The sequence below is a fragment of the Calliphora vicina genome, chromosome 4, assembly GCF_958450345.1.
Source record: "Calliphora vicina chromosome 4, idCalVici1.1, whole genome shotgun sequence".
Taxonomy (NCBI): Eukaryota; Metazoa; Arthropoda; class Insecta; order Diptera; family Calliphoridae; genus Calliphora; species Calliphora vicina.
The window spans coordinates 22,714,874-22,740,025 of NC_088783.1; the positions used below are offsets into that span (position 1 = coordinate 22,714,874).

General features: G+C 32.3%; 1 protein-coding gene across 1 annotated transcript in view; it reads left to right on the forward strand.

Annotated features, from left to right (window-relative positions):
• The first annotated feature begins 1,494 nt into the window (after positions 1–1,494).
• centrocortin (cerebellar degeneration-related protein 2-like) overlaps positions 1,495–25,152 on the forward strand; it is a 113,167-nt gene continuing 89,509 nt past the window's right edge. Inside the window, exon 1 of the mRNA XM_065508118.1 lies at positions 1,495–1,651. Coding sequence (XP_065364190.1) covers positions 1,585–1,651 — 67 coding nt within the window. The 5' untranslated portion in view covers positions 1,495–1,584. The remainder of the gene's footprint in view (positions 1,652–25,152) is intronic.

Here is a 25,152-nt window from a genome sequence, read left to right on the forward strand (position 1 = left end):
GATTACTCAGAGTTAGTGGTCGGCACAAATAAAACTTGCCAAATTAGTAAATTAGTAATGTTTCATAAAACGAATGTCCTGAATGTCAAACGAATCAGTTGGATTCGGTGACTATCACATGTTACCTGTGATAGTTTCGCCAGATTCTAGTAGCTCATAATAGATAGGATCCTTTTGGTCTCACCAAATACAAATCATTACCTTATCGCCGGCTGGTTTGCCGGGTTTCACTTACGATCTCTTACGCTTCGGGTTAATGGATCCATTTTTCATCGCAAGTAATGATTTGATGCAAAAATTATTTTCTTTTGTAGCGTTCAAGCATCATTTCGGACATGCAAAATTGTATTTCAAGGGCTCTCAGCTTCAATTCGTATGGTACCCAATTTTCGTGCTTTTGGATGAATCTTCCTTCTCGCAAACGTTTTGAAATTGATTGATACTTGAGTAGAAATAAGTTTGGAGAAAGAATGGACCCTGAACGTTATCCCTGAATTAATCTTCAACTCGTTTGATGAGATTAAATCCCATCTACAACAACTCATGTAGTGCGATCTCTGCGAAAGCTCGATGTTAACCAAGAGAAGTTATTACCGACAAAAATGGGCATCGCCACTAAAGTTGATAAAGATATAAATGATGATAAATATGAAAAACAGATGCCGGCACAGACTGTCAACATTGATTGATTGATCCCTATTGAAAAATCCTTTTTTTGCCTGATGTGCCTTGTTTTTCAAGGTCATGATTCCTTTCCTCTTGTAGGACATTTCTTTTCATAGGGTAAGAAAGTTTAGCAAGATCCATTTACATTTCAGGAAACCAGAAATCATTAGCAGGAACTTTAAAAGGACATACATGCATATTGAAAAGGACTAATAACCTACAGACAGTAAAAACTTTTTAACATTTACTAAATTTTAAATAAAACCTTAAAATTAACAACTCATGTTACTTGACATACTTCTCAAACGTATGAATGGAGGGTTTATTGTACATAAACAAGTGCTGATACTCAAAATTTGCAACATTTTTGCAACAAAAAAAAAAAAAACTGTAAAAATTTGAATTTGAAAATCTATTACAAATTCAAATTTCAATCATAAACATGTTTCTTAATTTTTGTTTTTAGTGAATCAATCCATCAATGAATGAATGAATGAATGACTGTGTAATTACGTGATCATTGCCAAAAGTACAAGTACTGCAAGAGTATTATTTTTGTGTACTTTTCAAATTTAATTTTAACATTGTGTCGTCGTCTAAATACTCTATGTGAACAAATTGAAAGTACTTATTGAAAAAAGTGTTAATGCCAGAGACACGTGTGTTCCACAAACGTCAGCCTTTAAAATAACTATAATAATAAAAAAATTAAAAAAAAAACTCAAATTGTGTTGGTTGCACTTAAAGCAGTTTGCATTAGACGAAGAAAAAAACTCTTGTAAACAAATATTTAACAAAACAAAAAATCCAATCATCTTTTTGTTTCCTTTAAATCACAAAATTTAACAAAAAAAAGTTAAATAAAAAAAACTGCCAAAAAAAAAAATTCAACGATAATAATAAATAATAATTGTAAACATGGAAGTCTTTGCTGAGGAATCACAACAAAAGGGCGAAGAGGATCTTTCCAAATACATGTTGGATGGTAAGTGTTAAATTAAAAATACATAAAACATAAACAACAAACAAACAAACCAAAATACTCGTCCAAGTGCAAGAGTGCCATCTATCCCACTTGGAAAATCAAAGAAACACTAAAGTACTTGCAGTAGGTTGTACAGTGGGAAACAAAATAACAAACTTTTAACAAACATGTGTATGATTTTAGTTTGTTTTATATTTTATTATATTTAAACACGAATTAGCTGATGTTTTATGAGTGTCTACTCGTAATTATCTTGTTATACTTACAAACAATTACAATTTTATTACCCTTTTGTGTCATTGCACTATGGGACGTGTTCAGGGTTAAAGTTTCTGTGCTCTGTAAGAATGTCAAGTGTTAAGAAAATTGTATTTTATGTGGCTTTTTTTTGTTTCTTTCTTTGTGTGCTAAGGTTTTTCTAAGAATTGTGCCACTTCTTATGATTTTATTTTCTTAGGTTTGCTTTCGAGTTTAAATTCGAAATAATTGTCTGCGGACGTCTCAATGTCTGTAGGTTTTAGAATAAACCTTTTAGTTTGTTCTTTAGATTGAATAGCTTTGGGTAATGAGTTTAAGTAGGCGACAAATAACTGACCATATCAATACTGTAAAAAAAAGGAAAGGTACACAAAATTAATTACATGACTGGGTTCTTGTATATTGAACAGAAAAAAATGAAATATGAAACTTATGTGTAGAATGTGTATTACTTCAAAAACATCGGGTATCGGAAAGACGTTTCCTAATTTCAGCAGAACCCATTCCATTGTAGTATCAATAGAACAGTGAAACGAAAGTTCCAGTGTATCAATGGAATTGGATAGCCTACTATTACCGATAATTGATTCGACCATTGTTGCAAGTTTGAGATAAAGTAGGACAACATGAAACTGTTACAATTAGTCAATTCCTAAAAAGGAACAGACTAACACCGCTGAAAATGATCGCCCAATAGCTATTTGTTTCGCACTTTCATCTTGGAAAAACAATTTAATTAGCGATCGCCAGTAGTGCTTTTGTAGGGGACGCTCTACGGGAGACTTCTTATCGGAAAGATGGTGTTGTTATTGCTGTTATGTTCCGGTCCACACTGTAAAACATTTGCTGCAAAACATTTGAGTTTGTTGATGAAAGGGGAAAGAGGAATGAAAAAGGGAACTTTGTTTCATGTACATGAAGTTTTTGTTGAGTATGTCATCCACATTTATTCGTTCGTATTCGTACTGTACAGAAATGTCAAAAACTGAAAAGCAAAAACTTCACTGTGTGGACACGAATGCAGTTTCAAAAGAGAATTTAAAAATGTTTTGCAGCAAATGTTTCACAGTGTGGACCGGAACATAACAGCAATAACAACACCATCTTTCCGATAAGAAGTCTCCCGTAGAGCGTCCCCTACAAAAGCAATACTGGCGATCGCTAATTAAATTTTTTTTCCAAGATGAAAGTGCGAAACAAATAGCTATTGGGCGATCATTTTCAGCGGTGTTAGTCTGTGCCTTTTTAGGAATTGATGTTGCATGAACAACCTCCCACAGAGCAAATTCACTTAGTCGTTATAAAGTTCTTAAAAAGGTTAGCTAATAGACGAGCTAGCACCAAGGAACATTGCGTCAAGATCGGTGATGGTGTAGCAACCGTATCAGGAGACTTGTTTCTTCAAGATCGGTCTGGTGTACCTAAGTACCAGGAGACTTATTTCTGTTGAGATTCCCTAGATACCATTTACACATACACTTCATAACGTATATTCTTTCGAGCACGGAATGTGGTTATTGCTTTTCTGAAACTTCGAATTACTTGAAAATAATTCAAAGCCAAAAGTTTAACTTTTTTGTTTTTAGTTTTTACTGCCCGGCGAGCATTAAGAAGATCAACACGTAAACTCTGCTTTCAAAGTGATTTTCACGACTCAACCTTTGAAAAACTAAGATCTCACTCTTTATTTAGCGAATTTGTTTCGCTGAATGGTTTCTGATTGCAATTCTGCACTTTGTCTGATTAAATCAAGATTTTCCATTAGCATTAATCGCAATTTTCCTTGATGTAATGAAGGTATTCATCTGGTTTCCAGTATAGCTATGATCTTGAACATTTTCTCCATGTCATAGATTTTATTGTTTAAAAACCAGATTTTCGAATTGAAATATTGAGTCGTTTCTTACATAAAAGATTAACGTTTCGTAGCTGATCATGAAACGTTAAAAACTTCGGGGAGCGCAAAGGAGACGGCAATGGTACAGTGTTCCATATTAACGAAATGTACAAAAATATCCACGTCATATTTATCAGGGTGTGAAGTTGGAAAAGGTCGATGGTGTTCGGTCTATGTGGAAATGTTGGCATCTCTTTGAATATCGCACAAAGCTACCATATACGAGCAGCGATATACATACATATATCCAGCATATATCTCTCATACCTCCACAATATTTCCTGACATGTTTCGAGTGAGACTCCTGGATTTGTTTAAATTTCTAGAGTCCACTGTTCTATTCCGGGAAGATATTTATGTAGGTGCTTAAAGAAATCATGGGCTGATTCTTACTATTTTAAATACAAATTGTTCTTTTATAATAGGAATAACGTGTGCAAAATGTCAATGTATTATCTGCAATAATTTGGAAAATTATGAACTTTTTTGGAGGTTATCTCACAGTTGGTTCCATAACTCTGGTTCTATTTGACCGATTTTTTTTTTTTTTTTTTTTTAAAGAGAAGTAACACTCAGGCAATTAATATGCCTATATATAATTGTGTTACTTTCTTTGGAAAGGGGATAGAGAGTAGAAGAAAAGGTGGTGAAAGGAGAAGAAAAGCTTTTTAATTGACAACTCTGCAATTGCGCGTTATGTTTGTTATTAGTGCAGATTGCAGCGCCTGTGGTGGTGAGATGGCGCATTAGTCAAGCCAACAACCTTTATTTAATTATTTTACTTCGGTGGCGTTTTAGTGTTATACCACCGAAGGAGGGCGCTGTGATAAATATTAGTTATTAGTAAACTAATAATTATTATAAACTGATGTTTTTGATTGGCAGCGGCTGGGAATCGAACCCAGGCCACAAATACCATATCATGCTTAATGATCAAACGCGCTAACCAATTAAGCCACAGCACCCTTCCTATAGTGTCTTCAACAGACGGGCAGATCATCTTAGAATTCAACATGAAAGAATGGTTGTTAATTCAATGCTAATTCAAAATGAATAGAAACATTTTATATACATTCAATTTGTTTTTGCTTTGCTTTTAATCATATACAAAATGAATTGAATTAAATGTTCTAAAGTCTATTTCTAATGTGAATTAAAGAAAAATTTAATCATTCAGTACATTTTATTAAGCTATTTTGTAATGTAAACTTGAATGATACAAAAAGGAATTAATTCTATAATGAATAAATTCTCAAAGAATTGAATTCAATACGTTTGAAGTACTAAGGAATTAAGCCTATGAATTAATTCGAAATGAATACTTTAAGGGAATGATTAAGAAATTCAAACTAATTTGATTTGGGAAATTTATTTCAGAATTATTGAGTGTATGAATTAAAAATGCTGGATTTTTCTAATTTGTAGCTTTTATTTTGAAACATTTGTACAATATTAATTTATTCAAATAATTGGCCATTAGTCAGGTCTTAAATATGATGCGGGTGAGACAAAACTTCCCAACCACTTCATTATAAATAGTTTTTAACATGATTTTGGCCGAGCGTTGTCATGATGGAATATTATGGTTTCATTCTAGGCGTTTTTCGACCAATGCTCGCATAAAAATAATCAGTTGCGTTCGGTATAGGTTCCCTGCGATGGTATGGCCAGATTTCAGCAGGTCATAACTGATACCATACTTTTGGTCCCATCAAATACAAAGCATTACTTTAGCGACATGGATATTTGGCTTTGGTGTCGATTCGGCTAGTTAGCCGGGCTTCACATACGATCTGTTATGCTTCGGGTTATCGTAGTGGATCCATTTTTAATAGCAAGTAGTGATTCGATGCAAAACTGATTTTCTTTTATAGCGTTCAAACATTATTTCGGACATACTGAGTTCTTTTTCAAGGTATCTCGGCTTCAATTCGTAAGGTACTCATTTTCTCTGCTTTTTCATGAATCCTGCTGCTCGTAAACGTTTTGAAATCGCTGCTTGAGTAGCTCCCAATGATTTTGAAAGCTCTTATTGAGTTTGATAACAATATACATGGAGTAATGCCTACAATTCTTCTTATTTGCCTGGTCTGGGCCATCCTTGTCTTCCGCGTCAAAATCTCCACTTCACCAAGCCATCTCTCGTATGTTGAAAAAGTCAGTGGATACTTTGAAGAGCCTTTGATTTTTAAACATTTTCTTCACACTGTAATAGCATTAACCAAATATGGCATAAAACTAAAATTCATTGAATTTACCTCCACAACCGGCACCTACAACGACACCAAAACAAAACAACAACAAAAAATAAGAAACAAAATAAATTTTAAACAATTTATATCCATTTTACTACAGTGTAATCGTTTTTGAATAGAAATGAATTTTTATAAAAGAAAAAAAAAATCAAACAAAAAATAAGAGAAAAAAAATTGTACTTGTATTATTATTATTGTTAAATTGTTACGTTTTTCATGTTTAAATTGTTCGTGTTGTAGTTTAAGACAAACTACAACAATAAAAACACCAACTAACCGAAAAATATACAAACAACAGCAAAAACAACAACAATTGAACGTATTAAAACGTAGCAACTAAATATTTATGTTTGAATGGATCTATGTATGTATGTTTGTGGATGTTTGTAATTTTGTATCTTATAAATACAATACATTAAGTGATTGTATGTGTGTGAGAGTGTAAAAGTGCAATATGATTGTGTTGTAGTTGTCGTTGTTGTTGTAGTTATGTGAGTGAGATTCCCATGACTTTTGATCTTGACTCTAGTTCGTCGTATGTACGTACGTATGGAGTATATTTTTGCTATTTTACTTTTTTTATTCACATTTTACAACTTCAGTAATAAGTCTGGTAGTATGAAATAGTCGTAATAGTGTTGACGATGATATTGATGATCATCATCACATCATGATTATCGTTAGTAGTCGCAAGTTGTACTCACTCGTATATACAATATTATTTTGTGATGCTGCAGCCAGCCACAGCCACAGTTGCTGTTACTGTCACTTGTCGTGGAAGTTGAAGGCTGCCATTTGGAGCTTCCTACATACCGCATCACTGCGATTATTTATGTGATGAATGAAGCTGAAAGTAGTTTGTATAAGTAGTGGTAGTAGTAGAAGTAATAGTGGTGTTTGTTAGTAGTTGATCATTTAGGGTTTTTTTTTTTGTTCATTTCAATGTAGGAGCGAGTGGTATTCCTTTAAACATTTGGCGGCTTTTAACTTGCTTCCATCATCCATTGTTAATACTTTGTTTAAAGGAAGAGCTTAAATGGAAAAAATAAAATAAAACAAAACTTAAATCGCGTGAGTCTCTTTGTGGGATCTTTAATGATAGATTGTTAATATCAAATAAGGTTTTATTGTTTGTTTGGTTTTTTTGTTTCTCATATTATTGTTTTTTTTTGTTAACTATTTTTGGCAACTTATATAATTTTCTAATTTTCCAGTAAAATTTGAGTGTGATTGTATTGTTTTTTTTGTTGGATGAATGTTTTGTATGTTAAATATGTATGTTTGTTTTAAGGTTGCTACATTGTAACAGATTTATAAATCATACATAGTAATTAAGAGGAGCTAATGAATGTTTTGTAATAGTTATTTTGGGACAGGAATTCATTACTATTAATTCCAACTTGTCTATAGAAAAACTAATGAGGTTCATCTTGATTACAAAAATATGGTCCTTATGAAATTCTAAGTTGATTTAACATCATCGCTCTGTCTAAAACAAAATATACAAGCGAAATAAACGAGATTTATATACAAATTTGTGTCATTGTGAAGGGTATTCTAGATTCTTCGCAGATATTCTTGTTTGTTTTTCATACATTGTTGCAGTGTTTTGTAACATTGTATTGTATAATTTGTTGATTTGTTATTCAAAGGTTATGCATTCAACATAATTCTACAATTGTTTAACATTGTCTGGCACAATTCAAAAATACACAGATAAATCTGTAACATAGTGACATTAGAATTCGTGCTCAATCGAATAATAACCGATTATTCAGGATTAATTTTTATATTCACCGTTTTGAAAGACATCGAAATATTCTGTGTCCTAATAAAATTCTATGGCAATTGAGGTCATCAAAAGGGGTATTCTTTGTGAGATGATTTCATCGTTGGAGTCAAATCTCTTACCGCCGAGACATTTCTTCAGGTTTGCAAACAAGAAATAGTCACTCGGGTCTAAATCCCGAGAATAGGTCGAATGAGTAAATTTGTAGCCTAATACCATGGAAACTGCACACGTGTGATCATTCAAAATTCAAAATGTGAGTTACCTATGGCATCCACAATCTCGCACTTTCAATCTCCGATCGGCCAACACCATATCGTGATTTTTTTTCAATTGTATCGGGTGCAGACACCTCAACTGGGCGTCCAGGACGTCTGTCGTGCTTAATAAAAAGTAAACCACTTTTTTTTACCATTGAAATTGTATGAAATTGTATTTATCTAGCTCAGCCTTTGTTTTTTCGCAAAAAACAGAGCAGACGAAATTCACTTTTTCCAATTTCTCATCAAGTCACGAGGTAGTCTGCTATCAATGGCTGTGGCAGCTTGTTCAAATTTTGATGGGAGTCAACTGACAGATGCCTGTTGACACGAGCACTGTTGCCCTTTCAAAGTCGGGAAATTAAAAACAAAGTCGCGGAATTATTGCTATAGTAAGAGAAAATATAAAATTAACCACATCGGGTAAACGAGATAGACGCTATTATTGAAAATTCAAAGATTCGGCACGGATTCAACATATTGAAATATCAAACATAAGCATAAGAATTGCTCAAGTCAATTAAAAGTTGTCAAAGTTTTAACATCTCGATTAACGATTATATTCATTAATCGCCTAACGCTCTAATTCTGTTCAAAAAGGGTGTTTTTTATAGAGGGGGAAGAACTTTTATTGAAATAAAATAAAATAAAATAGAGAAAAGCGTTAAGTTCTCTCTAAGGATATGATATTACCCTTAGAGAGACGCCGCCACATAGAAACCAAGAGACTTCACATGAAGCTAAAAGCCTATAGCTTTCATTGGTTAATCAGTGATCAATCAAAATTATACCTTGAATATAAAGTCATCTTGTATAAGACCGTTTTTAAACCAATTTGGACGTATTCAATTATGGGGAATGGTTAGCAACACCAGTATTGATTTTATACAGATGTCCCAATCTAAAATTCTTAGGGCCATGACGGTAGCTCGAAGGTATGTAAGAAATGAAAACATCCTCAGGGACTTGGAAGTGTCATTGGTAAAGGAAGTGTTCAAGAAAGTCCTTGAAAAATATATTGTAATACTGCGATACCATTCCAACCCGCTTGCAAGACTACTTGTGCATAGCCAAACCCGATCAATGATCCGTAGAGTAGATCTATCACTCCGTTAAGATGAGTGACATTTCTCCATGAAGGCTATCTTGTTAGAGAGCAACTAGTTTTAAATTTAGTTATAAGATTTAAATACTTAGGCCTATAAAAGGCAGATTCGATAAATAAATAAAGTATACAAAATATTGATCTAATTGGCATTGTTAATTAGAAAATTTTCATCAATAAATGACATCAATGTTTAAATATTATTTCGGGAATGTGGCGTAATATTGAGGTTCAATTTCCACACACTCTTCATTTGAAAATTTTGTTCAGTGTGCTTCATCACACTTTTGCTGAAATGGCTATGTCAATAAACAGAATTGCCGAATTTGGTGATCGATGATAATCCTCAAGCCATTGTTTAAATACCATCCAGAAAACTTATGTTTGGTGGAATCATTGGTCCATATGTCATCACAAATAACGATGGTCAGAACGTTGCAATTAACGGTGAGCAATATAGAAAAATGCTTCTTAACTTGTTTGTGCCTCAATTGGATGGCATTAGTATTGCATATATGTGGTTTCAGCAGGATAGAGTCACACGTCCCGCTGCGAGCGAAACAATCAATTTATTGATAGAATCATTTGGCGAACGAATGATTTCAAGAAATGGACCTGTTAACTAGCCACCTGGTTCATGTGTTTATTTTATCTATAGATATATAAAGTCCCAGAACTATGCAGATAAACCAGAAACGATCGGACACATGGAAGCGAAAATTCGACGCGTTATTGCCAAAAGACTGTCTTATTTACATAGAAGGGTTTGTGCAAATTGGACCTCTAGGTCCACCCAATTGGCTTTATTATCTAATTAATAAAGCCAGTTGTATGGATATTAAAAACGTTTTTCTTATTTCAAGTTCTCCGCCTCTCTACCAAACACCCTTTATATTTAAAAAGTATTAGTTACATTTCAATTTGAAAAGACGTATTTATGTTTTTTTTGGAATATGGTGGCTTTTGTTGTTTGGTGCTTAAATTGAACAACACGAAATAAACATTAACTACCAAAATTCTTTGTGGGAATACGAGGCGTGAGAATAATTGCAATATTTAGAGGCCCACGCATTTAACATAAACACAAGACAACATGACATGAGCTCTGTCTACTCTGTTTACAGCATTAGTGTAGTGTAACAGTCTGTCTGTTGTACTCTTTGCACTATTTACCCTAATGGAAATTGTGAGCAAAAGACAATGTAAGAATTAAATCATGGCAATGACAGACATGACATTTTAGGTTGTTTATAAACAATTAGAAGGTGGAATGGTAGGATGTTTAGTATTATTGATGGTATCTTGTTGACATTTATTATATATCCGGATTTTTTTTTACGGATGTAGGTGTACAAGTCAATAGGGAGATGAAATGTTCAATTGGAACCAGTTGAACTCTTGTGGAGGTCTCATAATTACACAAGAAAATCAGCATTTAACAGAAAGTTTCTAATTTAAAGCAGTGGTCGACACTCATAGCCACCAAGGAACGAACATGAACAATCACAATCAAAAGCTGATTGGATTAAAACAAATTATTGGGTGTATGATTTAGTATCTTTTGAAAGCGTTTTTTTTTAATAACTCATATGTCATTGTGAAGGGTACATTTTTATTTATTTATTCCCACTTAGTTATTGAACATTATAGTGTAAACAACAACGTTTTTCTGTTTCGAAAATTTCGAATTTTGTTCCAACAAAGCATAACATGCGGGAAGTTTAGCTTTACTTCTTTAATTTGAAAAAAGTAACGATGAAGAAAAGAACACCGATTACTACCTGAAGCTTATGGTGAATGTTTTCCATCGGTTTCACGGAAGACAAAGATCGCCCATGCCAGCCAAAAATGTTTGAGAACCAAGAATTGGAGGCATTTCTCCATGAAGATTGTTGTAAAACTCAACAAGAGTTTGCAAAATCATTGGGAGCTACTCAGTCAGCAATTTCAAAATATAGCAGGATTTATCCAAAAGCGAATTGAAGCCGAGAAACCTTGAAAGTTGATTTAGCATGTCCGAAATGATGCTTGAACGCTATAAAAGAAAATAAATTTTGCACCGAATCATTACTTGCGATGGAAAGTAGTAGATCCATTACGATAATCCGAAGCGTAATAGATCGTATGTGAAGCTCGGTCAACCAGCCGAATCGACACCAAAGCCAAATATCCATATCGCTAAGGTAATGCTTTGTATTTGGTGGGAGCAAAAGGGTCATATCTATTATGAGCTGCTCAAGTCTGGCCAAACCATCACAGGGAACCTGTACCGATCGCAACTGATTTGATTGAAGCGAATACTTGCCGAAAAATGCCCAGAATATGCGGCCAGACATGAAACCATAATATTCCATGATGAAAACGCTAGGAAACATGTTGCAGTAATTGTTAAAAACTATTTAGAAAAAAGTGTTTGGGAAGCTTTGTCTCACCCGCCTTATATTCAAGACCTTGTCCCGTTCGACTACTATTTGTTTCGATCGATGCAGAACGCTCTCTTTGGACTACAGTTCATTTCAGAACAGAGTATCCGAAATTGGCTTTGATTCGTTCTTGTCCACAAAAGAAGAGGAGTGGATCGGAAAAGGTCAGGAGAAGGATGGGAAAAGGTTATAGCTAACAATGGCCAACACTTTGAATAAATTTATATTGTACAAATGTTTCAAAAGGAAAGCTAAAACTTTAAAAACATCCCGCATTTTTTAGTCATAAATACAATAATATAATGCATCTTAAATATTCTCTTTATGCCGACCATTGATTTAAGGTGATTAGTTAAAAACATATGAAAATCTGTTGGTAATATTATTATGAATACTAATGACTGACATTTGATTTAACTTATGAGAAGCATAGAAATAGTTATCATTGAATATGCATGGCTTTAGGGGAATAACAAATTTCCAACTGGGATTTCTACAAGCCAGAGTTACAAATACCCATACAGCTGCCATAGCTCTGGCTAAAACGTTTTTCAGTTAAAAACATAAATTGACGACATGACTGAATTATACCTAAATTGTTTATAATAAAATGGCAATTTGTTGTTAATGTTTGTGTTACAGTTTTATGTTGTCTCATTATTATTAGGTTGTCAGTGAGTCTGTCTGTCTCACTGGCTGCTTAATCCAAAGACTGTCTGGCGATCTGTTAAATGTTTAACACATTTGTTTAACGTTGGTTGTCGTTACATTAAAAATGTCACAGGTTCAGCTGAAAACTAATATTTTTCATAAAGCCTTAACAATCATAAAAGAAAAACAAACCAACAAAAAAAAAAGTAAATGAAATATTAGAAAAACCAACATAAAGTGGGCCTTTAAGAGTGACTTTAACTTAACTTTAGCCCATCTTGTAAAGATAGATTTACAAATGGTGAAAGGTGTTTTTATTGTATTGTAGTATATTATTTTTTGTTTGTTTTAAAATCCTTTAACAATTTGTTTACAAAAAAAGAAAAAAGAAACACAAGAAAGTAAGAAAAAAACGTATGAAACTAAAGCTGAAAAAAATCAATTTACTTTGACCATTCATGATCAACGTCTTCGTCGTCGTCATAGTCTAAAATTTCTTTTTTTTTGTTGTGTGCATCTTGTGGGCCAAGTGCTTGTTTTTTCTTCATTTTCATCTTCATATTTTTTTGCTTTTGTGGCCATCGAGCTACAAAAATGTCTACGTTTTTATGTTTAACAATAGCGATCACTTGAAATCATTTAATCTGCACAAAAACTCATGAAAACTGATCTCAGGTTATTTTTCTTATAGTCAGGTCGGTCGGTCGGTGATGCTGTTGTTTTATTTGTTTAATATTCGCATTTTTTTTATTATATTTAAGCTTGGCTGAATTTGTTTAGTTTTACTTAGATTTCATGATGCTGGTGTTTTTTGATGTTGATGCTTTTGAAAACCAACTCCACTTTGAGAGCAAAGTGCGTTTGGTTCAGTTTTTGAAGTCTTCATTTGCAGTAAAATGATCTTTTTTTTTTTGTTAAAAAAACCAATGATCGTTTTTTTGTATATGCTTTAATGTTTTTGTTTGAGTTATACATTGTGCGGTTTGGTAAATATTAGTAGTTGATTCTTCTTTATTTGCAGTTTTTAAAAAAAGGAGTTTTTGCTATGTTTTTTTGTGTAGAGGAAAGGATTTTTTTATATTTCATCAAATTATTATTTGAACTGTGTGTAATTGTTGTTATTAATGAATTTTTTTATTGTATTTTTCAGGTAAGTGATCGCTTTTTTACATTAAATATCTATAATCTAAAGTAAGTATTGTCTTTATTTAATTGATTACTAAAATTTCAATTGTATAAAATTACAAATGACTCCTTATATGTTTGTACCAAACCACATCGATCTACAGTGATCTACAAATGTTTCCTTTAGGATAAATCTATCCCTGGGGGTAATTTTGATTGTTTTTAAACGCACTAATTGTTTTTAAACGCACTAGCCACATGACATGTGAAAAGGGAACCTGGCAAAAAGTTGACAATTAATTTTAAGACTTTCCACGACCTGCTGCACAGTACTTAAAAGGCGTCAAATTACCTTCTACTAGGACATCGCTATATTAAAGTGACAGGTCCCTTTCATATAAAGTGTTAGAACTAGAACCGGTCACAACCCCAAATAACTTAAGAGGGTGGGTCAAAAAGTCCGTGATTTTTTTTTAGTGAAACACAGGTTTTTGATAACAAATTATTTTATTTTTCAGTTTGAGTTCTACTCACTTTGTCCACCGTTTTTTTATCGCTTCCAAAAAATAAGATTTGTCGAGGTCATTAAAATATTTATTTTTTGTGAGATCATTACATCGTTAGAGTCAACTGGGCGTCCAGAATGTTCGGCATCTTCGAAATTCAAAATCACTTTTTTACCCCTAAAAGTTTGTGGTGTCGAGTTCCCATAGTATTCAAGCTTAGCCTTTATTTGAGTGTTTTTTCCGCAAAATAATGCTGAGCACACAAAATTCACTTTTTTCCAATTTCTCCTGAAGGCATGAGGTAGTCTGCTATCAATGGCTGTCAAACACAAAACAATGACGCAGTATGTTCTAATTTTGACGGGAGTCAACTGTCAGATGCCAGATGACAGCAGTAGTGTTGCACTTTCAGTTAATAGCCGGAAAATTCAGAAAGTCAGTTTTCACTGGGAATAGTTTTATATGTGGCATTTCATAACTTTCAACGAAACACTATGAATATCTCCTTGGGTATGGCCATACTTTCAACTAAAGTGAGTAAATATTTGCCTTAAGAAGAATACCACAACATTATTATTAGAAAACTCTATGTACCGCGACTCATAGGATGTTTTGGGCAGTCCTTACATTCATCACAACAATCTCAGGTCTCGTAGAAATCCTGTATGGTATTATCTATAGCTATGAAAGCCTTTTGAGCTATAAGATGCCAAAGCAGATCTAAGAGTTCCCTCGTGCTCTATGTTCCGCGACTTATAGCATCATTTGGGCAGCCTTTACATTCACAACATGCCTCGTATGCAGCAAATAATGCTGTTTTAAAAGCACCCAAAACATATTTCTAGTTGTCAAGGCAGTAATATCCAGGGAATAGTCCCATAAACATCATTAGGTCACTCTTGATAGCGAGTGATAGTAACTTCTCGAACTTCACGGTTCCATTACCCCAATTACTTCAAGAAAAGAGTCAATTATATTCCTAATATATTAATTCTAGAGATGAGTTAATGTCTTTCGAAAAAGCGCCGTGAACCCTCTCATGACCAGCGTAGTTGAATACTTTGGAAAACTTATTTCATGCAGAGGTGTAAATTAGTCAACGACAACCCCCGATCTTAACTCATAAGAGGAGAAGTCTGCCTAACCTACATTACCAAAATCCTCAAACTAACACCCTAAATCCATATTTCACCCAATTTTTTAAGTCACACCACATTTACTTGGCGTTTTATTTTGCTCAATTCCACCTTGCATCTTCATTTTGAACAGTTGTTGGGAGCCATGTCCGTCTGTATGTTGAAATTAGCTTTCCGTAGCCTCCAAATAACTAACATACTTGATTCATACATCAATATATCCGCTATAGAAACGGTTCGGTTGCTCTTAAAAATCGAGAAAATTGGTCTACAAATGACTGAGATATAAGGAACCAGGGCAATCTCGATTTTTGGTCTATTTTTGGTCTATATCTGGATTACTAAGTCATTAATAAGACAATATGGATATCTAATGATTAGGGTTTTTAATTTCCCGACCTTTTTTGATTCCCGGGAATCGGGAAATTTTTTTCTACATTCCCGGCTATTCCCGAAATATATAATGATACTGTAAATTAGGAATATTATAGCCAAATTTCATATAAAAGCTTAGTTTCATAATTATTAAATATCAGAGCTTCGAATTAATTAATATAATTTGTGCTTAATTCACTAAAATCTTAATCCATAATTAAAGAATGCCAGCCTTTCATTCCATAAATCCATTCCTAATATTTAATTTTTTAGATTCATTCCAAAGCCTTTGTTTAAACTGAATTAATTTTAAAGTTAATTAATAATAGAATTTATTCAAAATTTTAATGATTAAATTTTTGCTAATCAAATCATTTACAAAATTACTTGAAAAAATTGTCTTAAGCCTTTTTGTACTAGATTTGAATTGAAGTAGAATTTAATCACTTAATAAATTTTTGAAGCTATTTTGTTATGGATTTGAATAAGAAATTTAAAGAAACTACACCATTTCCAATTGTATTTCAGAAGTTTCTAATTGTATTTCAGAAATTTCCAATTGAATTTCAGAAATTTCTAATTATATTTCAGAAAATTCCAATTCAATTTCAGATATTTCCATTTATATAAATTTCTGAAATACAATTGGAAAATTCTGAAATACAATTGGAAATTTCTGAAATAAATTAGAAATTTCTGAAATATAAATGGAAAATTCTGAAATATAATTGGAAATGGTGTAGAATGATTCAATAAGAAATAAATTTTATATATAATTAATTCCCTTTTTATATTTTCATACCAAAAACCCCAAATAAATAATAATAAGCGGTATATTATTACCGCGATATAACCAAAAAACTGTAAAAAACTTTTCAGTGTTTTTTGGTGAAAAAAATAGAGTTCTAACTTGTTTTCTATGTATTTTCGTCAGTTTTTAATTCCCGGGATTCCCGACTGAAAATCCCGGGAATCGGGTAGTGAAAAATTGGCAAAATTCCCGGGAAATTTGTACCGGGACTTCCCGGGATAAAAACCCTACTAATGATAGATATTTCAAAGTCCTTTCCAACGACGTATATAAGGCTATAGTAGGTTGGACATACAATCGGTCAAAATCGGAAAAAATAGTTTTTAACTCGAATTTTATTTTAACAAAATTTTTTTTTCATAAAAAAATTTTAAAATTTAAAAAAAATATTTTTTTAAAAATAAAAATAATATTTAAAAAATATGTAAAAAACAAAAATTTTAAAATAATTATGAAAAAGAATGTTTTTTAAAAATTAAAAAAACAATATTTTTAAATTTTGTTTACCTAAAAATTTTTAGATTTTTATTTTAAAGTATAATTAGGTGAAGGGTATATAAGATTCGGCACATACGAGAGCTATCTTTTACTTGTTTAATTATTGTCCGTATTTGAAACCAAATATTCTAGTGTTTTCCCATTAGGAAAGCCCTTTGACAATTTGGATCTCAGACCTGTTGCAGAATCATGATACAGTTAACTTGTTAACGAGGTCATAATCTATGGGAAGATTGAAGTTACAGAAGTAACAAGCTACTCATGGAGTTTGACAGGAGTTCAAAAAATGATTAGTAAACTAGAGACGCTTTAACTGCACATTAATAATACATTTGTTTTAATTAGTTTGTTTTGCTCTAAATGCTCCATGATTTTGCATATGAATCCTATAATATTCCATCTAATTAAAAATACATCAAATTAACTAGATGTTTGCTAATAATGCCTACGATGTAAACTAAACTTAACAAATCTTTTAAATGGCTTTTAAATCTTTGTTTATTTATGTTGGTAATAATCAATTTTAAGGTCATTTCTTTTTCTTTTCCACATTTATGGCTTGTTAGACTTTCAGTTTTTATAACTAATTTTTGTTTAAATTTTAATTAAACTTCCGGCCATTTAATAAAAAATTTCTTTATTTATTTTTCTTAAATTCAAGAGATTAAAATATGCAAATCTTTTGCGGTTGTATTCCATAATCATACAACAGATAATTAAAGGTGGCAGTGGCAGAGGTGGTGGTGGTTGTGGATGTTGAAATTTAACAAAACTTATTCTAGTTGGTCCAGTCAGTCAGTCAGGCCGCCCTAATCTGCTCAGGAGTAAAGTAAGGCTGGCGGTAATCAGCACTTGTTGAGTTGAGGTTGATGGCGTTGGAATATTATGAATCTTAAAAGTGGTTGTCAGAGCTTTAGTTGTGCATTTGGTAGGGAATTTAATTAATATGAAGGTGGCTGGTTGGATGGCTGACTGGCTGGCAGCCAACACTGAATGAATGAATGAATTTTAGCATTTTATGTATGAAAATCTGTGTGTGTGTTTTTTTCTTCTGATTTTGTGTTTTTTTCTCAGTCTTGGTGTTTTTATTTTAGAAAGGTAAATTGTTTATCTATTTGTCCGTCTGTCTTTCTGTCGCTCTATTTGTCTAAGAGGACTGACTTGACTGTAAGGTTGTTATAATACCATATTTTTTTGTTTTGTTTTTATATGTTTGCTGTTAAATTTCTGTTCAACTGTGAAGGCGTTAAAGTGGTGGTATATTTCAATCTGGTACGATTACTCGTATAAAAGGTATTAAATTGCGGGTAGTACCTACTATTTCTTTGTCGATTGCTTTTGTTTCTATTTCTCTCTCACTTTATTTTAGGCTGACTGACTCTATACACTGTTGTGTGAATGTATCTCGGTTTGTCTGCCTGTCTGTCGGTCTTTCTATACGATTTTGCCGGTTTGTCAGCTAATGGATACTATGTTTAGCAGTTTCAAGGTATTCATACCAATAACTTGTTGTTTTGACAGATTTTTAATTTTGGATTTATGCAAATTCGTGCCAAACTTGGAGTTTATTATTATTTTTTTTTTAGCTTTCTGTATTAGTTTAATAGTCTGCACTCGCTTCATATGATTTCATTTTTAGCCAAGAGTTGCTAGCAAGGAAGGTATCCTAAATTGAAAATTACAATAAAAGGTTAATAGAGTTGTTCAAATCCCTTTAATCTTAAGAAATATACATACACAGAGAAAACAGATTTGTTATAGCAACCGTATTTGTTGCCAATCGAATGATTCGGTTGCACAAATATATTTTTTCGGTTCTATCAACAGAAAGTCAGTTGATAGAGAAGAATTTCGGTTAAAGCAACCAAACTATTGTTAACTCTTTTAAAATTTTGTAGCCATAACTGTGAAATTCGGTTACTAAGGTAGAATCATTCGATTGGCAACAAATTCGGTTGCTATCACGAATCTGTTTTCTCTGTGTAGAGAAAGTAGATTCGTAGTAGCAACCGAACAAAAGAAGAATTTCGGTTGAAGCAACGTAACTTTTGTTACCCCTTCTAAAATGCTGTACCGACAACTGTAAAATTCGGTCACTAGGACAAAATCATTCGATTGGTAAAAAATTCGGTTGCTAGTACGAATCTGTTTTCTCTGTATATAATTTCTATGTAAAAAATTTGAAAAAATAATCTTCACCACTTTTGTTTTGCAGCATACCTTCCTTTTAAGTTAATTTTCTGAAATGTTTTAGCTTGAAAACACTCTGAGGCAACTGCATCCGTATTAAATATGAGAAGCAGAAAAATATATATTGTTGCTTAATAACTTATTTTCATTATTGTTTCTTGTAAAATTTAGCAAAGGGTGTAGAAGGCGTTTTAAGCTGGTGCTGTAATTCACTTGTTTAGATTGTGGTCCAGCTTTAAAAACTTTTACTAGAAAATCGCCAAAAAAAAAATCGCAAAAAAAAATCACTTAAAAAAACGCATAAGATTGTGTCCATCTAAACGAAATAACCAAGTAAAAAACTGACGTTACTTTCATTTGACTTATCACGTAATGCCATCATTAAATTTTTAGTAGTCGAAGTAGTTTCTTCTTTTTTTTTTTTTAATAAGACAAAAAAAAACTATTTATTAGTTTATTCGCAGCTAAATATTGCTGATGCTCAAATGCTCATAAAAGGTTGTCAAGTTTTAACTTTTTCCTAGGAAAAAGTTTTGCTAACAAAACGCTGAAAATAATAATAATAAAAAATCTCAACATTTATTTCAAATCGTTGATGGTATCAGCATTTATACATATGATTTATTCCCTATGACCTCATAAATAGATAAAGATACATGAAATTTCATAAGATGTCATAAAGTTAACCCTGTTTTTCGATTTAAACATTTATGGCATACTAAACACCTCCTGTAAATTATGAGGACAGTTGGGGTGGAAAAACTAGTGTTAAATATATTTTAGAATAGCGTAAGACTTTTAAAAATATATTCCGAAGATATGTCATCTAAAAACTTCTTCAAGTTTTGTTACTGTTTGGCTACTAAAAATTTGATTATTCTGAAAAATAGAATTCCCTACAAAGATTCTTTATTAACTTGAGGAAAGATGAACTGAGGCTAATTGGTCTGTAAAACTATGACATTTTTGTTTAGACATGCTACCAGCTTTTGGTATGACATGAGAGACTAAACAAGACACTAGTTGCTGAGTTTACAGAACTCGGGTCATTTCGGTGCGTATAACCGGCTGTCGTGGAAATCGAGGTGTATTCGTTATATTAATCTCCCAGCAGTTGTAGGAGAAGTTACCAGGGTGGGAACTAGTTACTTCAATAGCTACGTGACTAGTTATTTGATCACGTGCATGTCCTAAGCAGTGGGTCAATTTACCCTTTTTGATTACAATGAGACTATCCTATAGCTGGTCCAAAGTAGTCAAGACATTAGATGCACATACTGGTTACATATCGTAAGTTACTTTACTAGCTACCTAACTGGTTACTTGATCAGCTACATAATTAGTTATTTTAACATCTACGGGTGCTAATTGACCTTAAATAGTCATCAAAAGAGACATATCACAGACAGTCCAATAAACTATTGCTTGTAAACAATCCTTCATCCAACAACTCTTCAAAATAACTACTTTCTAAAGTGTAGTACAAAATAAACATTTAAAGTGACTTCACTATAGATTACTAAGAGACATTAAAGTATTGACTTCACGCTATGTTACATGGAATATCAGTATACTTAAGCAAAAATAATAGTAATAAACGTATGAGAATTATATTAACACAATTTTTATAAAACCAGTTTGTACGAATTACTCACAAAACGTTTAAAGTGACTACACTCTAGATTACTTAGAGACAGTTAAGTGGCAATTGTCTTTACGCTAGATTACCTGGGATATATAAAGTTACCAATTATCTTCTCTCTGCACTACAAAGAGCACATACTAGGGACGCCAATCCCGAAATCCCGATCCCGAAAATCCCGGGATTTTTCGGGATCGGGATTTCCCGAATCCCGGGATTTGTGAAAAAAAATCTCGGGATTTTTCGGGATTAACAAATCCCGAAATATTATGAGATTTTTGATATTTTAGGAAGATTTTTGAAGCACCCAAAATACTAAATTCAGCATATTTTTATAATACTAATCTCGCTTCAAATCCAAACGCAGCCAGATTTTTTCATTTGAATCGGAGAGCAGCACGTCTCCTTGCATTAACAGGCTTTTACACAATTTACACTTTTACGAAATTTATGTTCAAGTTATTTTCTAAAGGGGACTAGGGGCAAATGTAGCCCGATTTCCGCAGTACTTTACAGTATAACTTCAGAGTACTTACAACTTATTTTGTGCAAAATTTTATAAGGATTGCCGCATAATCAAGATATTTATGACTGCTCAAACAGTACTCCGGGGGACAATTGTATGGAGCTAGGGGAAATCATGGACCATTTTATTTTAATTTAACGCATTAGTTTTTGATTTGTTATGTTTTTACTTAAATATATTAATGAAATAATAGTTTTTATTGTTGAATTTGATGTTTTTGACGTTTAACTAAAATCCTGAAGTCCCGAAAAATCCCGGGATCCCGAAAAATCCCGGGGTCCCGATAAATCCCGGGATCCCGGGATTTACATTTCTAAAATCCCGAATCCCGGGATTTGTAAAACCCAGTCCCGTTTGGCATCCCTAGCACATACGTGTCAAATGCTCCAAAATATATAAATTGAGCCAGCCAAGTGATAAGACATTAGTGACAATTACTATCTATAAGGGATACATTGACTACTTGCTTAACTGCTGGGCTGTGTTGGAAGACATCACTGTATGTCATGTACCAAAGTAACTAAAGCGAGACAGTATTTGTAGTAGAGTAGTATACTTTACTTCAATTCGCAAGCCTGATTACGACGCACAGTGGTTTAGAAACGTTTTTTTTTTTTTAAATAATTCGGTATCTAGGGAACTATTAGAGATATTATTAAGAAATTTCATATGGTTGGAGCTGAGGTGTTTTCGAGTTGTTCAACAGTTGTTCAGCTTCCTAGGGGTAATGGTCACCTCGGGTCTTAAATTTTTTAAAAAAATCAACAAAAATCCATTTATGATCCGAATGAGCTGAAAGTACCATTTTATAAAAGTACTTTTAAAAGAAAGTACTATTTTATAAAAGCACTTTAAAAATAGTACCATTTTATAAAAGTAATTTTAAAAGAAAGTACTATTTTATAAAAAGAACTTTTAAATGAAAGTACCATTTTTTATAAAAGTACATTTAAAAGAAAGTGCAAATTCTTAAAACTACTTTTAAAACAAAGTACCATTTTTTAAAGTACTTTTAAATTAAATTTCCATTTTATAAAAGTACTTTCAAAAGAAAGTACCATTTTATAAAAAAACTTTTAAAATAAAGTACCATTTCATAAGGTTATTTTAAAAAAGAAAGTACCATTTCATAAAAGTACTTTTAAAAGAAAGTCCTATTTTATAAAAGTACTTTAATAAAAGTGCATGAAATTTTAAAAATTTTATAAAATCACCTCTTTGTAAATTAACATTTTTATAAAAGCACGTTTATATACAGATATTTAAAATCTCGATTTTAGTTCGACTTTAAAGAAATGTTTATTTAGATAATATTATTGACTTGCCGCATCAGTAGGGTATTCCAATTATTCGATTTTTCTCTTGTTCGAATAAAACGAATAATTCGAATAAGAGATTTTAACTTATTCGAATAATTCTATCACACGTTTAAAATTAATCGAATTATTCGAATAATTTATTTTTTTTTTAAAAAGTAAAGAATGAAGTTTTGATGTCGGTTTTTTAATATTTTATTGTTAAAGGAAAACAAAAAAGAACGTTAAAGTTAACAATTCAAGTATTGATAATGTTGAAAAACATTCGAAAACAAAGTCCATCATTCAATTTTCAACAGAAATATTCTGATCAGATTAACTCCCGAACAATCTACAAAACAATTGACTAGCAAACCCTTTAGTTTCCGTTTTTGGAGATATGCTTTAATAAAAATTGAGCTAGTTGCACATGATCCTGAATTCAAATACAATATAAACGTATTAAGAACTTTTTTATGTCGTTCATTAATTCGGGTTTTAAATTGAGTAACTAATTCTTTAGTAAATTAATTATTCACTATTTCTAAATTATTTATAAGATTTGTGTTTAGAATTGTAACTTCTTGAAGTAATATTTATATATTTATAGAAGGAGCTATCGGAACACTCATCTACAGTGATCGAAAGTCCCTTTGTCTGTAGTTATTGGTCGAATTTCAGAATCAATACAATTTTTGTGAGTCATTATTACTTATTTAAATTTAAAATTATGAAAAATTTTAAGCAATTTAATAAATTTAAATATCTATGAACATTTATTCGTTTTATTCGATTATACTACATGAAATTGGCCATTTTTAAATTGTTCGAATAATTATTCGTAAGAAATTATTCGATTAATCGAACGATCATTAGTCGAATGAATACACTATGCATCACTCTCATTTATACAAATAACTTAGTGTAGGAACACAAGCCTGCGTACCGGTATGCAGTTGTTTGTATTTATATGAAGTTTTGACAACTTAAATCGCAGACGAAATCCGCACATAATTAAAACTTTATATTCATTGTGATTTATCAAAAGCTCTCATCTTTTCACTCTCTCTATCTCAGTTAGAGTAGTAATTCTAAATATACTGACCGCGATGCAGTATCGTAATATTTATTGAACGTGTAGCATGCCGTATTGATGGAACGCGATTCAAATCGCAGAATAAACTAATTTTGCGTGATCCATTACAATAGATCGCGATCCAAAGATCACAATATATATTGAACGTGTAGCAGTACCCTTAGGCTATTCTGCGATTTGGATCCATCAATACTGCATGCTACACGTTCAATAAATATCGCTGGACCGCAGTCAGTATATATTGAACGTGTAGCAGTGCCCTTAAATTTGCCTTTTTCCGTATTAAAATCCGCAAGCTCATGTTTCAACACTTGAAACGGAAATTGTATTAACTCTGAGGCATAAAATCTTTTCCAGTATATTTAAATTTATAGTTAAACCTTGTATTTATTCACCTTGTTGATCCATAGCATAAAAATTAGTAGTGCTCTCTTCATACTCTCGTCTGTATTCGAACTTAGATTCAGACACCTTTTTTCGCCGCCACCAAATGCAAAAAGGTTTGCTGTGTATCTGTACTTGTCTATACTTGTATAGGCAAGTAAATATGTATCTAGAAATGTACAAAATACACAACTGGGTATAAAGTGTTGTAGGTATTGTCTATTTTATTAGCAAAACTTACAAAAGTTACTCATATGAATGTCTGGGACCTGGGTTTACCTAACTTTACAAACATTCCGGACATGCCTGCATATTTTTGTTTGCTGTCGTTAATACAGCTTTTGCTGCTGCTGCTGTTGGTTGGTTGTTGATTTTGACTCGCACCTTAGTTTTCAAAAGGAATTTTTCCATGTGTTGTAAACTCGTAGTAAGTAGTTGCAGTTGCAATTGCATTTGCAAACTAACTCTACAATTATACGCAATGTTATGTTACCTGTACATAATTTGTTGTTGCTGTAAGTAGTTGTTGGTGGCATTGCATTGCTGTTTTAAGTGCAATCATAGTTTGTCTCTTTGTTGTCTTTTCAATTAAAACTGTTTACTTTTTATTTCTTTAGAATTCATTGTAATTGAAAGTTATGCGCTGGTATGTTTTTTCGTAAGTTTGTATTTTGTATGTTTGTATCTTTCTTTGTTGCAGTAAGTAAGTTTGTATTTTGTTTTGAAGTGAAGTTTTGTAAACGCTGGATTTATGTGCATTTTATTGGCTGCTTAATTTAATTAGGAAGTTTTCGTAAAAGGCTTTAAGACAATGTAAGTATGTATACTTAGGTTTGTGTATTGGCCTAAGTGTTTTAATGCCTGGATATCTGTGAAGCCTTAGTACGAGTTTTTGTTTGATTGACAGTCAAATACATAGGTTTATGTGTTCAAGGAAATACAAATTTGTAAGTGCATATGACTGCATGCCCTTACTTAACAGCTCAAAGTTCTGGGAAAGTTTTAAACTTGTAAATTTGTACGATTAAAGTCCATTTAATTGTTTACTACTGCTATTTCTTACGGCTTTCTTGAAGGTGGGGCTGCTAAGAGGAATGTAAACGACACATTCAATCAACTTGGTTTTATTACATGTTGTAAATAAAGATAATGTTATATGCAAATTAATATGCAGACTTGCAGGAATTCCAAAGCAGGTGTTCGTACAGCTTTTTATAAGCATTTTGTAAAATATGTAGTAGTTTAGGGACAAAAATGAGCGTAGAATGAATTCGATTAT